The 14,722-nt window shown below is 39.5% G+C and overlaps 1 protein-coding gene across 4 annotated transcripts in view; it reads left to right on the plus strand.

Moving 5' to 3' along the window:
- grin3ba (glutamate receptor, ionotropic, N-methyl-D-aspartate 3Ba) overlaps positions 1 to 14,722 on the plus strand; it is a 74,740-nt gene that overhangs the window by 56,297 nt on the left and 3,721 nt on the right. For all 4 annotated transcript variants that reach the window (XR_013305166.1, XR_013305167.1, XM_077620907.1 and 1 more), the window contains exons 6-10: positions 459 to 605; positions 975 to 1,120; positions 5,260 to 5,375; positions 12,029 to 12,180; positions 13,168 to 13,332. Coding sequence is in view for 2 of the 4 variants with exons in the window: in XM_077620907.1 (XP_077477033.1) it covers positions 459 to 605; positions 975 to 1,120; positions 5,260 to 5,375; positions 12,029 to 12,180; positions 13,168 to 13,332 (726 nt within the window). In the remaining 2 variants the exon portion in view is untranslated. The remainder of the gene's footprint in view (positions 1 to 458; positions 606 to 974; positions 1,121 to 5,259; positions 5,376 to 12,028; positions 12,181 to 13,167; positions 13,333 to 14,722) is intronic.

Genomic DNA, 14,722 nt, shown 5'->3' on the forward strand with positions numbered 1-14,722 from the left:
CCCAGCTTCCCTTACGCGGGGGGGGGATTTTAATTGTTGGAATAAATTATTGGATTTCACGAGGTTGGAGTGGGGCGGAAAGGAGGTTCCATCCTCGAGGCAGACAATTTCATGGAGAGATGTTTTTCAGAGGTGCCTTCCAAACAGTTCCCCTTTGTTGGATTTTCTTTTATACTCTAGGCCATCTTTTTTCAATTAACTTAATTGGCTCATAATGTGGGATTTGTACAAAGGATAGAGAGGTTTAAGCATGGAACTGATTTTGTGTCAATACCTGGAAGGCTGCTGGATTTACATAAATGTCCTTTGACTCCAAAGTAGTGGCCAAGAAAAACATTCTCTTGACTTTCTTTCTTCACACTTATCCAGTCTGAAAGTATATTTTTGGTATCCAATGACTAACTTTGACCAGTTATTCTAACGAAAATCACAGCTTTTTTGCTGTCTGTCCCCTTCAGACCCCGAAATGCTGGACAGGCCGCTTCCTGATGAACCTATGGGCCATTTTTTGCCTCCTGGTGCTCTCCAGCTACACGGCGAACCTGGCCGCCGTTATGGTCGGCGAAAAGACATTTGAGCAGGTGTCAGGAATCCATGACGACAAGGTATGGCTTAATGGTTCGGGGCAAGCAACAATTTAAACTTGTTTGTACATTTATCAGATTAACCAAAAACTTAAACTAGTTCATAAGTACATTGGACCAACTAATAACTTGAACGGGTTTGTCGGTATTGTTCACATCTAGTACTCAAATATGTTAATTTCTTTCAATCAACCAAATATTCAACCATGTCAAGTAAAAATGTATTACACCGACCAAAAACACAAACTGGCTGGTGAGTGTATTAAATGGACCAATAAAAATACATTTTGGCTGATTGAAGACTGACCAGTGTTTCAAGTGCTGTGTATAACAACATTTTTTGCCCACTTCCACCTCTTTTTTCTGACCTATGTTTTTTGTCTCATGCAGCTGCACCATCCCTCGCTGGGCTTCCGATTTGGCACAGTACGAGAGAGCAGCGCCGAGGATTACATGAAGAAGAGCTTCCCCGAGATGCACGACTACATGCGACGCTTCAACCAGCCCACTACCCCTGATGGCGTGCACATGCTAAAGTAAGATGACAATTTCATTATTCCGTTTATAATGCGTCTGTTTTAGGCTTGCCAATAAATTTAAGCTTTTTTTTTTAAGTCTCTTCTATGGACGTATATTTTGAACCTGTTTGTAACTCTATTAGGCCAACAAAGAAGTATTTGAGCTGACCAATAAAGCAAACATCTCGCTAAGTGTATTGGATTGAACAATAACTTAAATCTATTAGTGTTAAATGGATTCAGCTTTCAGCTATTTTTCCCCCTTTTGCTTGTTTTCAACAATCTTTACTGAAACCTTTTTTTTAATTCTTTTAATTAGATTTATAGGGGGACCTAGTAAAGGCTTTAAGCTTAGTGGCATTTTATTATTCAAGACTAACCAAATTTTCAGCCTCTCTTAAAGACAGACCAATAAACTTTTACATGTTAAAACAGTATTAAACCAAACATAATCTTGAGCTTGTTAAATGCACCAGACCTGAAAATCCCTTTTTTATAAGTAAATATTAGCCCAAGACCAATATAAACTTGTTTAAAAAATAAAATACAAAAGAGGTGAATCATACTAACTATTTAATCATATAGTTAGTTTGACTAGCATGACCAATAAATAACTCTCACCTGTCAATTAATTCTCAAATTGGGCCGTTGTGAAGATTTATGTGAATGAAGTTATCAGATCATCTTTCTTATGCATAATTATTCAATATTATTTACCTTTTTTAAAGCCCGGAAACAAACAAACCTTAAAGCAGACAATGTCAGACATCCTTAATGGAAATCTTTTCTTTCAAAAACGAAACGCATACAAACCTTGTGCAAAGTTTGCCCTCTATTCAAAATGAAAACACACACAATAACAAGGTTGCGTAGAGATTAGCCCTCTGATTGCCTGAAATAGAAGAAGAAAAAGTGGCAAACACAAATAACCTTGATGTGGGAGAAGGACGCGACGATCGGATTTGTCGTGACAGGATGAGCTTAGTGTGTGTGTGTGACAAATAATAAACTTAGAAGCTTTTACTTTAACTCAGATAAAAAAAAGGTTATCACACAGTTCACTGAAATGGTTAAATTAAATTATTTCTGGTTTACTGCATTAATTGGGAGGCCCATCCTGGAATGATAACAGACCTGGAGACAGAGTGGTAAAAAAAAGAAAAAACACAAGCAATTAACAAAAGGTTAACTTGAAAAAGCTAACTCTGTAAAGACTCTTAGCTGCAAAAAGTCTGGACTTTTTGTGATTAGAAAAACATGGATTTCTTTTACTCTTACATTTTACACATCTTTTTTTCCCAGTGTAGTAGAACCACCAATAATTCCAACCTGTACAAATGACCTTATTTCCTGGAAGTTAATTTTTCTATTTATTTTTTTTGGCTGAAAATGTCATCACAAAGTGAAGATTACAGGCAAAATTAAGAAAACTTGTGCCATTCTATAGCTCAACAAACGATTATTTTGATTTGACTAATCATCTTAGATGCAATATAAACTATCTTCATATGAATCTAGTCTTAACTCATTTCATCTGCAAATATTTTTCGTATCAGAATGAAATTTGCTAGCATCCGATCCCTGCCAGCTCCTCTCACTTCAAATAGATTCAACGTCTACTACCGTCAATAGCAATAAATAAATGACAGCTTCAACCAACTCAATCAAAAGCGTCGCCCAGGCAAGAAAAATCAAAGAGTTACCCGAGCGATCTCATGGCACGTGAGTGGAAAACTGAGAAGAAGAAGATCAAAAAAGACAATAGTGTGACAGCCCAGCAGATCTTTGAGGGCAGCAAGTTCCGGGACCTTAACACTCCCATCAAACAGGCGTGTGTACGGTCAGAAGAAATAACACACAAAGGCTTCCTTCCTCCAGTCAAGCGTGCACACCACCCAGGTGGCGTAGGGGCTATCTTCACTATGTTTATGTCCCTGAAGAGCCCCCCCACTAAACCACACCCTATGTTTCTTAGTGGCTGACAGCCCTCTTAACAATAAAACACTCCTCCGCTGCTCACACAGCAAAAAAAAATCCAAAAAACAACTCTGGAAAGTCACCCTTTGTCAGGCAGTAAACATTGCCAAACTTCAACGGTGATAGAAATGACTGGTTGCGTTTTTTGAATTGCCAATATATCCTTTTTTTTTTCTTTATTCTTGCCCCTGTCTTCTTTCTCTGAGTTTATCTAGAAGTGGGAGAATAATTTGTGATAGTTCTCACTTAAAAGTTCAAGTGATATTTTATCCCTCGTCTGTAGATTTTAGTACATTGTAAAAAAAACTCAAATAAAAACTTCCCATTTAGTTGAGCTGTGTTATGATTTTAAGTAGAGAAAACTTTGATGTAACCTTCATGCACCAATAGGTGGCTGCCATGCAAAGTGCTGTCGTTGGTCCCATTTGAGGGTTGAGACATTTTGACAGGATGCCTTTTTATCCAGGAATCAGACCCTCAACAGTGGCAATCTCCCCCTCAAGTGAGCAATACTTGAATTCCTGAGTGAACTCAACTTGAATCCAACAGACCACAAGGAAAAATTAGGGTTTTAGCTGTTGTGCTTTTGGAAAAAGTTAACAGAGGAATATAAACAAACATTTTTTAGCTTTCAAACAGCCATTAGTTTATCCATTGGTGTGTAGCCTCACTATCTCCATAATAATCAGTGTAGGGGCATTGTTCCAATCTGTGGTTCAATTCAGTTCCTCTTTTTCAAGCTAATTCACTTTTCTTACTAGCATATCTCTCTCGGGATGTATTCTTCAACAAAAGTACAGGCGAGAAACGGGGATTCATTGTAAACAAGAAGGACTAAAGTCCAATACCATCAATATTCTCCGACACTATATCTTGGATTAAAAAAGTAGTTATACGGAGAGGAATACATTAGAGGACAATGTGAGTGAGAACTGATAAAAGAGCCAAAAGTGGAACTAAACTTTCTGTATGCCTTGGTTAAGTTTAAGTTCATTCAAGTTCAGATTCATACATTTGTCTGGAGACGACGCATAGAAAAAAATAATAAAGTTGGCAAGATGGAGGACGATGGTAATTTCCCAAATACGGGATGAATAAAGTTATCTAATCTAAAAAAAGTATCATATGTTAGTACCCAGAAATGATAACATCCTACAGCTTTTCACAGGCCCAAATGTTCCCAATATTTATGATCGTGGAGAAGAGCAAAGTGAATTACTTGCATAATAAGGCATCGTGACCAATTTCAACAAAACACAGTGGTTGCAGAGCAATTGACAGAAGGATTACAATGAAATAAATCACAGATAACACACTTGAACCTGAACACACTTACATAGTATATGATTGAAGCAGTTATGAATATTTGAAAACGATGTGATTTTCTCTTTAAGTCATGTTTTTTATTTTATTTTTTCCGCTCACGTATTTTATGGTTCTGAAACGGATTTTGTAGGTATGCCGTAATCCCGCAGATACACAAAAAGTGATTACTAATGGGTTTATATGAAAAGTAAACGTGGCTTCCATGTTGTTGTACTTTCCAAAAATCGTTTTCTCGTAACCGGCGTCTCCAATGTCTTCAGACGCTTGAAATCTATTTTGTTGCGCCGGCACTTATCTGAAGCTGGCCGTTGTTCGGCAGCAAAGAGGAGCACTCTATAATTAGAGGTCAATTAGGTTCAGGCGGATCAATAGCTCCACGGAAGAAGAAGAAGAGTCTTTGGCAAGTGTGTCCAACGTCTTATCGGCCTGCCACAGTGGCTGTCGGCTTAGCTAAATGATATATGTGTTTACACTAGGATGCACTGAATGGCGCCAACCACTTTCTATTCACGCTTTAGTGCAGCTGTGTTTTGATATGCTCTGTCAAACTCATATCATGAGTCTTTGTCTGGGTTTGTGTGTGTCTTAGTGGAGAAAGAGACTCCTTCGGCATGGACTAAATTGTATACGGTTGCTTTTTTGTGGTGGGTAGGGGTTTATTTCAATTCTTATTTTGATTTTTGGGATTATATATCTGATAAAAAATTGAATTTTAAAAATATTTTGAGAGAGAAATCCTAATTCATGAATGAATTAATATTGGTATTTGTTGGAATCTGTTTTGACATCTTCCTGTCTAACGCATGTGTGTGTGTGCGTGTGTGCATGTGTGTGTGTGTGTGTTGGTGGTGAAGGACAGATCCTCCTACTCTGGATGCTTTCATCATGGACAAAGCCCTGCTGGACTTCGAGGTGTCCATCGATGCAGAGTGTAAACTGCTCACTGTGGGCAAGCCGTTCGCCATTGAAGGTGCGTTCCAACACAAAACATTTGCAACAAAAGCAACACTATTACATAAAAAAAGTATTTTATTATGTGTATAGTATATACATATACATATATATATATATATATACATGTACATATACACATGTACATATATACATGTACATATATACATATATATACATACATACATGCATACATACACATACTATACATACATACATACATACATACACATACTATACATACATACATACATACACATACACATACTATACATACATGCATACACATATACACATACATACATACACATACACACATATATATATATATATATATATATATATATATATATATATATATATATATATATATATATATATATATATATACACGAAAACTTGTGAGTACGCTTACTGCAGTTAATACTTTGTACCATTTTGCAATCTAGTACTGTTCCTTTGCAGTAGATTTTTTGAGTACAGGTGGATATAATACAGTTGAAGTTATTCAAATACATTTGGCGTTCATCTTGAACACGTTTCTTTTTAATAATTGAATACAGTATATTTAATTTTAAGTAATATTTGATAAGATAAGACTAGCTTAACCTCCAACAGTGTGTGGAAGATCACCCAGAGAATATTTCAAATGCAAAGTCCAAAGACATATTAGTCTATGCAGTCAGCGTATTAAATTATATGGGATAATTTATCGCCGACTGGCCAACACACTCGCTATTATGTGGATCGCAGTCACACTGCGCAACACCCACATGAGATAAGTATCAAGTAATATACTAGTACAGTCGACAGCACTGCACATTTTTCATCAGCACGCATGACCACAGGCTGTCCTGGTCATGCAACACACACCTTGAGGTATGCACATGCACACGTGCATATGCCCATGGCGAGAGGACTCTATGTTATCTCCGTGAGTGACAGCAGTGATTCGCCGCATGAACTTGCTCTGCGGGCTAAACGTACACAAGCGTATGTATTATTCATCAACATAATCCCGAGCATTCACAAATGAGTAGCAAATGCACAAACACACGCACAAAATAGAAAATAACCTTATTTTAGGGGTCAACCATCAAAACAATATCCACTATAGGTTGAGTAACGAGACGTAAAATCGATTTATTTGGGCATGGACAAATGTTTTTGTTTTGGATAGAGGAATGCGATTCTTTATGTTTTATCAACGTGCTGGAGATTATTTTTGCGCCTGAGATTAATGTTTAATCTAGGGCAGATTTGTTTTGTTGAAACACTCGGTAAATAATGGAAGAGTTTCCAAGTAATCTTTGCAGAGATATAGTCAGTTTTCCGACAAAGAGGCTGCTGTAAGGGACTCGATGGCACTTTTTTCAGTGTTTTGCCGTTGTTGTTGTTGTTGTTGTTGGGTCACCTCAGCAGTTTGTGCATGGGGACACAGAAATTTGGGATTTTTTTAATATTCCAATTAAACTGAGATTAATGGAAGAAACATTATTTTCAGAGTAAACCATTGTAGAAGGAGTGATGGAATTTGGGAATTTTGATTAGTTTGAAATGATGTTCTTCAGATTGCGTCTTCCTATTTGAATGCTTGAAAATTGGCCATTGAAATTCCTCATTGGCATCTCATGTGGGATTTTCATCCTGAATTCACCATGGTTACTAAAGTGGCAGAGTGTTTACTTGCCCAAGGTTGCTGTCTTGCAGTGTTGTCACTTGGGCTTGTCTGCCAATCCACACTTTAAAAATTCCCATTTTGTTAAGGGGTCACCCTGAAGTTTTTTTCACTTACATTTTTTTTATTGATTTCTATTTTCTTGAAAGCTTGGGAATTGAGAAAAACAATGTTTATACATTTTTCTTAACATTTAGATTTTTCTTATGTTAATGAAGTTTTTGGTCATCATATAATCACATTTTTTTTAGTTCCAATTATTTGGATAATCTCTTTTTTTAATTGAAACATGACAATATATAAAAATGAACATTTTTTTGTTCAGATTTTTTTACATTCGTCATTTTTAATATTCTAAGAACAAAAACTTTGCGGCAATATTTGTTATAAGCATCAACACTATTATGTAATATATTGGTTCTTGTTTATTTGGGGAAAAATCCATACCTAATCGTGGAAATCCAACATAAACACGGAAAGTAGCGGCCATTTTTTTTCTATTTCTTAATGTTGAAGTGTAAATAGATGAAGGTTGTTTAAGGTGAGAATCATCCTCATTTAGACTAGCCCATGCTACCCCACCAACTTGTTCAATCAAAGCGTGGACTCGGAAAGACCCCAAATCCCAGCAGCCTCGAGAGGCGTCCGGCTTTCCGAGCGAGCACCATTTGCCGGGCGACGGCTTGATTAAGCGCTTAAAAAGGCAGACGAGGACGAGATGGGAGGAAGCGCACGAGCCAAGGAGCCAAGATTATTCCGTAAACACCAGCTCAAGAACAATAAAGAGCAAACGGGTGGAAGGCAACGGAGATACCGGCCGGCTTTCATTTCAGTGATAAAAGAGGCGACCGACGGAGTCGCCTAATCAAGACAAACCTTCACCCCGAGCGGGAACAGGGGAAGAGCCGGGGGTGAGGACACGGCCAGAATTAATGCAATGATTTGTGTTGCGGAAAGACGGTGGACAATAGCTTCTCGAGTCCCCCGCAGAAGAGGCGCAAGGGGGAGACCGAGCCAGCAACAGGGCCATTAATTATATCGCAACAAGCAGACCATCGTTGCCTTTTTTTGGTTGTTTTTGGGGGCCGGCTTTCCGACACATGACGCTGTTGATCAGGCCGCTCACGTCTTATCTGCTGACGACTTTTAATGGGAAAAGTTGACTAAAATGCAATCTAGCCGCTGGGTAACGACTTGAGGAACTTGGATTTAAACTTCGGTACTCAAGGCCACGTTTCATCATGAAAGGCACAAACGGGCCATTGCTAAGCCAAGGGGGGGAAACGTTCAGATTTTAATAATATTCCTAGATTCTTTTTCCATACTGCTTATCTTCACATGAGTCGCTGGGGTGCTGGAGCCTATGGGTACTCGGCCGTTTGGTCGCCCGGAAGGTTTTGATAATTACCATTTAAAATTGTTGCTCAAATTCCCTAAATACAAACTGTGAATTATTATTTAGTCATACTTAATGCCCTATTAATTATTAGGCTAAAGAAAAGCTCCAAATTTCCCGTACTTTTATTGTGTTTTGTTGGAGAACTTGTTAAGACCCTGACTGACGTCCCTTCCTAAGGGGACAACTCATGTACATACAAACTCTTATACACGCACACGTCCGCTCAGTGAAACCCTAAATTGATAGCCATCCAATCACAGGGCACAAGGAGACGAACAGCCATACATGCCCACACTCATACCTAGGAGCAACCAGCCTACCATGCATGTTTTGGGATGTGATTAGGAAACCAGAGTGCTCAGGCAAAAGCCACACAACCCCAGGGAGAACATGCAAACTTCTAACTAGAAGGTCGGAATCATCCGTCAAAGTAGATGTGAACTGATGTGGTCTGCATTTCCAAAACCTGTATAAGAAGACAAAGGCGGTACAAGTTGATGGTTGCAATACATCATCACCACGCCTTGCGCAGAGATTAAAAAATAAGGTGAAATGGATGGTGCCGTCAGCGTCTCCCTTTTAAGTGCTTTCTGACGATTTGTCGTCGATAAGATGGCGACGACGTGAGGGGAAGAACAACGGCGCATCCCGGTGGGCTTGCATGTTTATATACGCAATCTTTGCCAGATGCTGCAAAACACTTCATTAGGGATAATCTGATGGGAGCCAATGCACTCAGTGCACCCAACAATCTGCCTTGAAAGGAATAATAACTCACTTTTGATTAAAAAATGTGTTGGATAAGACAGCATCTTTCCAAACAGGTGAATATCAATAGCGTTAAGCAGATTAGAGAATCGTACTTCCAATATAATGCGCAACAAAAATTTCAAATACAAGTACAATATATTGTTAGTAAACTCGACTCGGTTGATTTCAAAATAAGCAGAATTTTTCCAAATAGTCCACAGGCTAACATAGAGCGTGTGTGTCAGTATTTTTCCCCCAGCCATATGTCCAATTTATCCTATTTGGGAGATTTTCACTCCCAATGGAAGGCATTGAGTTCAATTTTAAGCTTGTTTTTTTTTTTTTTTATTTCTTCTTTGTAGATTGACATATATTAATACTGTACTAATGAGGCTCCACAATTTACCTCTTCCCATGATCTGCCCTTGATGGTGAAAGATATCCAATCCATTTGGTTTGGGAGGTTTGAATTGCACATCTTTTGTCATCAACAGCAGACAATGAGGAAAGCTATATAAAAATCATTATCTTCAAACTGGAAGCTATTCTTCTTGCCAAAATTGAAGGCATCTGTTTTTGCATTGGAACGCTTCAAGGACAATCCAATACACAAATATCCTTTGTCTTGTAGAATAATTACCCCCCATTGTACAACATGACGGGTCAAACTAATAACTGTACTAACATTGGCAATCAAATTTGACCACTATTAATTGCTCATGCATGCATGTCTAATGTTCTTTCCCTGTCGTGAGACCACAAGGAAGACTAGCTAGTTGAACTTGTGCGTACTGAAGGGGAGATTTGTGTGTACCTTTCATAGTCCATAAGGAATGATAAGTGTCGGCCTGCTCGCATTCCATCCTTTCTTCAATAAATGGCTGAACCGAGGCTGACGTCGGTTCGACATCTGCCTGCTGGGACGACGTAGGCAGAGGAGTCGGTATGAGACAAAGCAAGCAGGGGATAAGAGAGTGAGTGTAAAATAGCAGAGGAATGATGGCGATAAACAATACACTAAAATGGGGAAGATACAAGCAGTAATTGTGGAAGACGACATGGCACACTGGCTTTAAAGCGCTATTACAGCAAGCTGCCAAAAAGTGTTTCGATCCAGCAGACGAGAAGAACTGAACATCTGCTAATTATTTATTTCTCTCTTTTCGCAGCTCACACATGTTGACATCCATGCCAGATGTGTAGTACCTGTATAACCATTCATCATTACTAAAAGGTCATCCCACACTTGTTTGACTCAGTGAAAAAGACTTGCCTTCCACTGTGGTATTGTTGTCTTTCACATAAGAACTAGTGTTGTACTATTGCACAGGACTACTTAGCCAAGAGTTTAAGGGTTGGGAATCAGTTGGGAAATCAAGTTTAGGCAAATTTAGACCCAGGTTATGACTGAAATTTACACCAAATAAAAGACCAAGATGATAAATGAGTCAGACCGACTTGTAAACACGCTTCTTCAGTTGGAATTAAAAACCTTCCCCACTTCAGCCCTTGAGGACCAATTTGGACACTGGTGCTTTAACTCTTTGGTCAAAATTGCAAGTATGGCAAGTTTACACCAAGTGAAAAAACCAGTCCGTGTCAACACTAAGACCTGTTTAGGGTTCATGTAATAATGAGCAGTTTTCTTACCACAAAATGTCTTTAATAGACAATCATAATATTCTGCATTAAAGCTAGGCACTACTTTGTATTCTGTTTCGAGGAATACTGTAGATTGTTGACTTTGCTTAGCATGCTTATGGAAAAAGCCACCATGTTGCAGCAGCACTTTGAGTTTGAGTACGAGTGCACGTGGGTGTGTTAGGTCTGGGGGATGTGTGCACGCATGCGTGTATGTGAATGTGTGCTCACCGCAGTAGGTTACAAAGTGCTTGATTTGGATTCCAGCTGAAGCACCGTAAGCCAATAAATCTTATTTCAGCAAGCATCTGCCCTTTAGCTAATTGAGGCCGACCGACTGACTGGTTTTCCAACACAGGAACTACCACAGCGGGCCGCAATTGGTTCAATACAGTTACCTCGCTGTCTGTCACACTCTACGAGGAAAGAACTAGAGGGCATCGCTGGACCCATGCACAATTAACCTCGAGCGGGACTGAAAAATTGTCACCTCTTCTATAGTGCAAAAGCTAGATTATTTAAGTCTAGTAGTGGAAGGTTGAACTGTATAAGTTGAAAATGTTGTGACCTGCCGAGAGAGAGGGCAGACAAAGACGTGATGGAGTCAAAGCCAAAGGTTTTAAGGCAAAACCAAGTATTTGGGGGCTTGGAACTGACACAATATGGAAACTTCAAGGAGGAAAGACCAAGAATTTAAGTGGGTGAAACACAATTTTATGGCTAAGACTTTTGAGATTGAATGGAGTTGGGGTCAAGACCAGATCATACCTTTGAGGATTGACATCAAATCATGAAAAAGACCAAGGCAGTTTGAAGACCAAATCCTGAACAAATCTTTAAATAGGCAAGACGCAGCCCAGTCTAAGACTTATAGTCGTCGAGACCATATGAAGGCCAGAGGCAATTCCAAGGCTTGAAAACGGAAGTCTAAAATTTGTTACTTGCCATCAAAGTTTAGTGTTGGGGAACCCTGCACAATATTTTGCAGAATTAATTCCCCAGGTTTCCTTTTTTTCTTTACAAAACCGTAGCAACTACCATAACTAACGTCCATGTTTGTTGAGGAAAATGTCCTTTTCATTGATCATTAATTACGGGACATTCCTTCCTTGTTCACAGGGGAGCATATTCACCCCCTGACCGCGTATCCTGGAAAACTCCATCCTTCCATTATGATTACCAAGGTTGTTATTCATTCGTCCAGGTTACGGCATTGGCCTGCCCCCAGGCTCCCCTCTGACCCGCAACGTGTCCGAGTTTGTGAGCCGCTACAAGTCAGATGGCTTCATGGACATGCTGCACGACAAATGGTACAAGGTGGTTCCCTGTGGGAAGCGCGTCTTCGCTGTGACCGAGGTAAGTGACAGAATGACGGGGTGCCAGGGGTTTTAGTGGACTTTAGCCAGCGTATGCTACGTTAGGAGGTGACACTTCTAGAAATAATGTCCTCTATGAGACACAGCCTGTCCGCTAACTGTCGCGCACAATTACATGGACACACAAAGATGCCCGGAAAACAAACACAATGTCGGGGGGTCACAAAGTTCTACAAGGTTTTACTTAACCAGTCAACGCTGCATCAGATTGTCTGTGTATTCACTTTATTACCTTACTTTACGTAATACTTTCGGCCTTGTTTATTGGTAAATGAAATCACTAAGAATAAGAAACGTCTCATTTCAGTCATCTGTTAGAAATGCTCAGGTAGTGCACTTGACTTTGAAAATTGAACCTTGAAAAGCAACTCGCTCTTGACTTCCTTTGGGAGTTAAGGTTGTTGTTTGAGTTCACTCAGGAATTATTTAGGATTTAGTGCCATCTTGCCCTCCTAATGGAGAAAGCGTTAAGCACCAGGCTGACAAAATCGTCGAGTCAGTGCACAGCTAATTGCACCGCCAGCATCACACAGGCGTGGCACATATTATTATTATTAGCTCAGTGACGGGAACCTGATGAGAGCACTTTGGAAAACGCTGCCTCCCCTTCACCAAACCATAAAGGTGTCACACAAGGCGGGCAGGTGCATGATTGGGGACCAAGGCCGCTTGAGATCAAGTCAGATATTCTGCTGAGACGAACTAAAGAATAAGACCAAGGCAGGTGTTACCACTGAGACCGCGAGTATGTCAAAGTGTCAAGGGTCTAGTCAATTCGAGAGCATTAGGGCACTTCATCGACTAAACGAGTGAAGATTAGAGCTAAGGAGGTTCGGAATCAGTCGAGATCAACTTAAGGTTGAGACTGATGTCTGTCTTTCAAAGATGCTATGCTTGATTTACTCTTATTTATATGTGAATTTTACTCTGCCCATACTGAACCACCTCCTTTCCCCACTTGCTCCAGACGCTCCAGATGGGCATCCAGCATTTCTCGGGTCTGTTTGTCCTGCTGTGCATGGGAGTTGGTGGTGCCTTGCTGACCTTGGCGGGCGAGCACACCTTCTACCACCTGGTTATCCCACGTCTTCGCCGCAGACACACGTTCCAGTACTGGCTGCATACCAGTCAGGTTAGTACAGACATACCCTCATGTATTTCAGCTTCTGGAATTTTTTTTCTTAAGGGTAACAAACGCCCTCTACTGCCACAAACCTCTTAGTGCAGATGATTTTTTGTAGTACATGAAAGTAATAACTTCAATACCATTTTAAGATTTTTAAATTGGGTTAATAGCTCCACTAGAATTGCTATTAAACTGTTACAATAAGCATATGATATCTTATTGCAATAGCTCCTTATGATTACTTGGGCCAATTAATGATGGGATAATTTACTGTTTAATTTTAAAAAAAAAGGTTATAACAATGTAATAACTGTTTAATAATGTGGCACAATCGTCACTCGCTTTCTTTTTTCCCACTTTAACATGCAAGGTGGCTAGATTTATGATCGAAGAGTGTTCAAAATGTGTGTAAATGAGGTAGACATCCGTGTCTCATCATCTCAAGGATTTTGAGAAAGATATGCACAACATTGTGCACATGTGCAGGGTGCTTGTAAAAAGCTCAAGGACAGCAAATTTGGTTTGAAGCCGGTCAATATGTATATATATTCGTGAATATTCCGTCATTAGTGCTGCATCACTGCAGACTACTGATCACAGTCAAGCATATTTTCTTGTTAACTCGTGTCTGATGTAGTTTTAAGATGGAGGACAACCGAAAATGGTGACAAGTTACCTAATTGTTTAAGTCCCAGCTTTTATCGCAGCTTTTTAGGCTATTACTAAGAAAATGCTCCACACTGATTGTGTGTGACATCCCAAAAAAGTCCACAAAATGGAGGTTATAAATGTCAGGCATGCCCTGCTGTTTAATGCGGTGCCTTTAGCTCTGAGTTATTAATAGAGATTTCGTTGTGACAAGAACATCAAGGCTTTGGCATCCTTCCACCTGGAAAAAAAGGGCAACCCTTCCAGAGCAGCCTGCAGCATACATCCCACCCAAAATCTGCTTCAATATCAAAGCACAACATTTGATGTCTCAAGTGAAATCTTGCCATTCCTGTGGTTGACAAGTATATCAAGGAATGGTTTTCTGCTGCTACTGTAAATCCCATCATTGGAAAAATATTACCAGAATCAGACAGTTGTTGTTGTTCTGTTTCCATCATTTCAGTGTGCCAATTAGTAAAATGACAAAGTTACTGTGTGGTCAATGAAAAACAATTCATTTTATAGGAGATATGGTTTGTCTGGCACTGTCAATTGTGGCCTATGAGTTAAAAAAAAGGAAAGAAATGAAATTATCTGACCAGATAATTTGATTCAAATAGAATGCAGGTTTTGTGAGCCGTCACATTTAAGGCTGTGTGATGAGAATAATGTCGCTCTGCAATTCATTTATTCATGTCTCTATTTATCTCGGCGCTGATGAAATGAATACTTTTAAGCCCTTTTT

The sequence above is a fragment of the Stigmatopora argus genome, chromosome 15, assembly GCF_051989625.1.
Source record: "Stigmatopora argus isolate UIUO_Sarg chromosome 15, RoL_Sarg_1.0, whole genome shotgun sequence".
Classification (NCBI taxonomy): domain Eukaryota; kingdom Metazoa; phylum Chordata; class Actinopteri; order Syngnathiformes; family Syngnathidae; genus Stigmatopora; species Stigmatopora argus.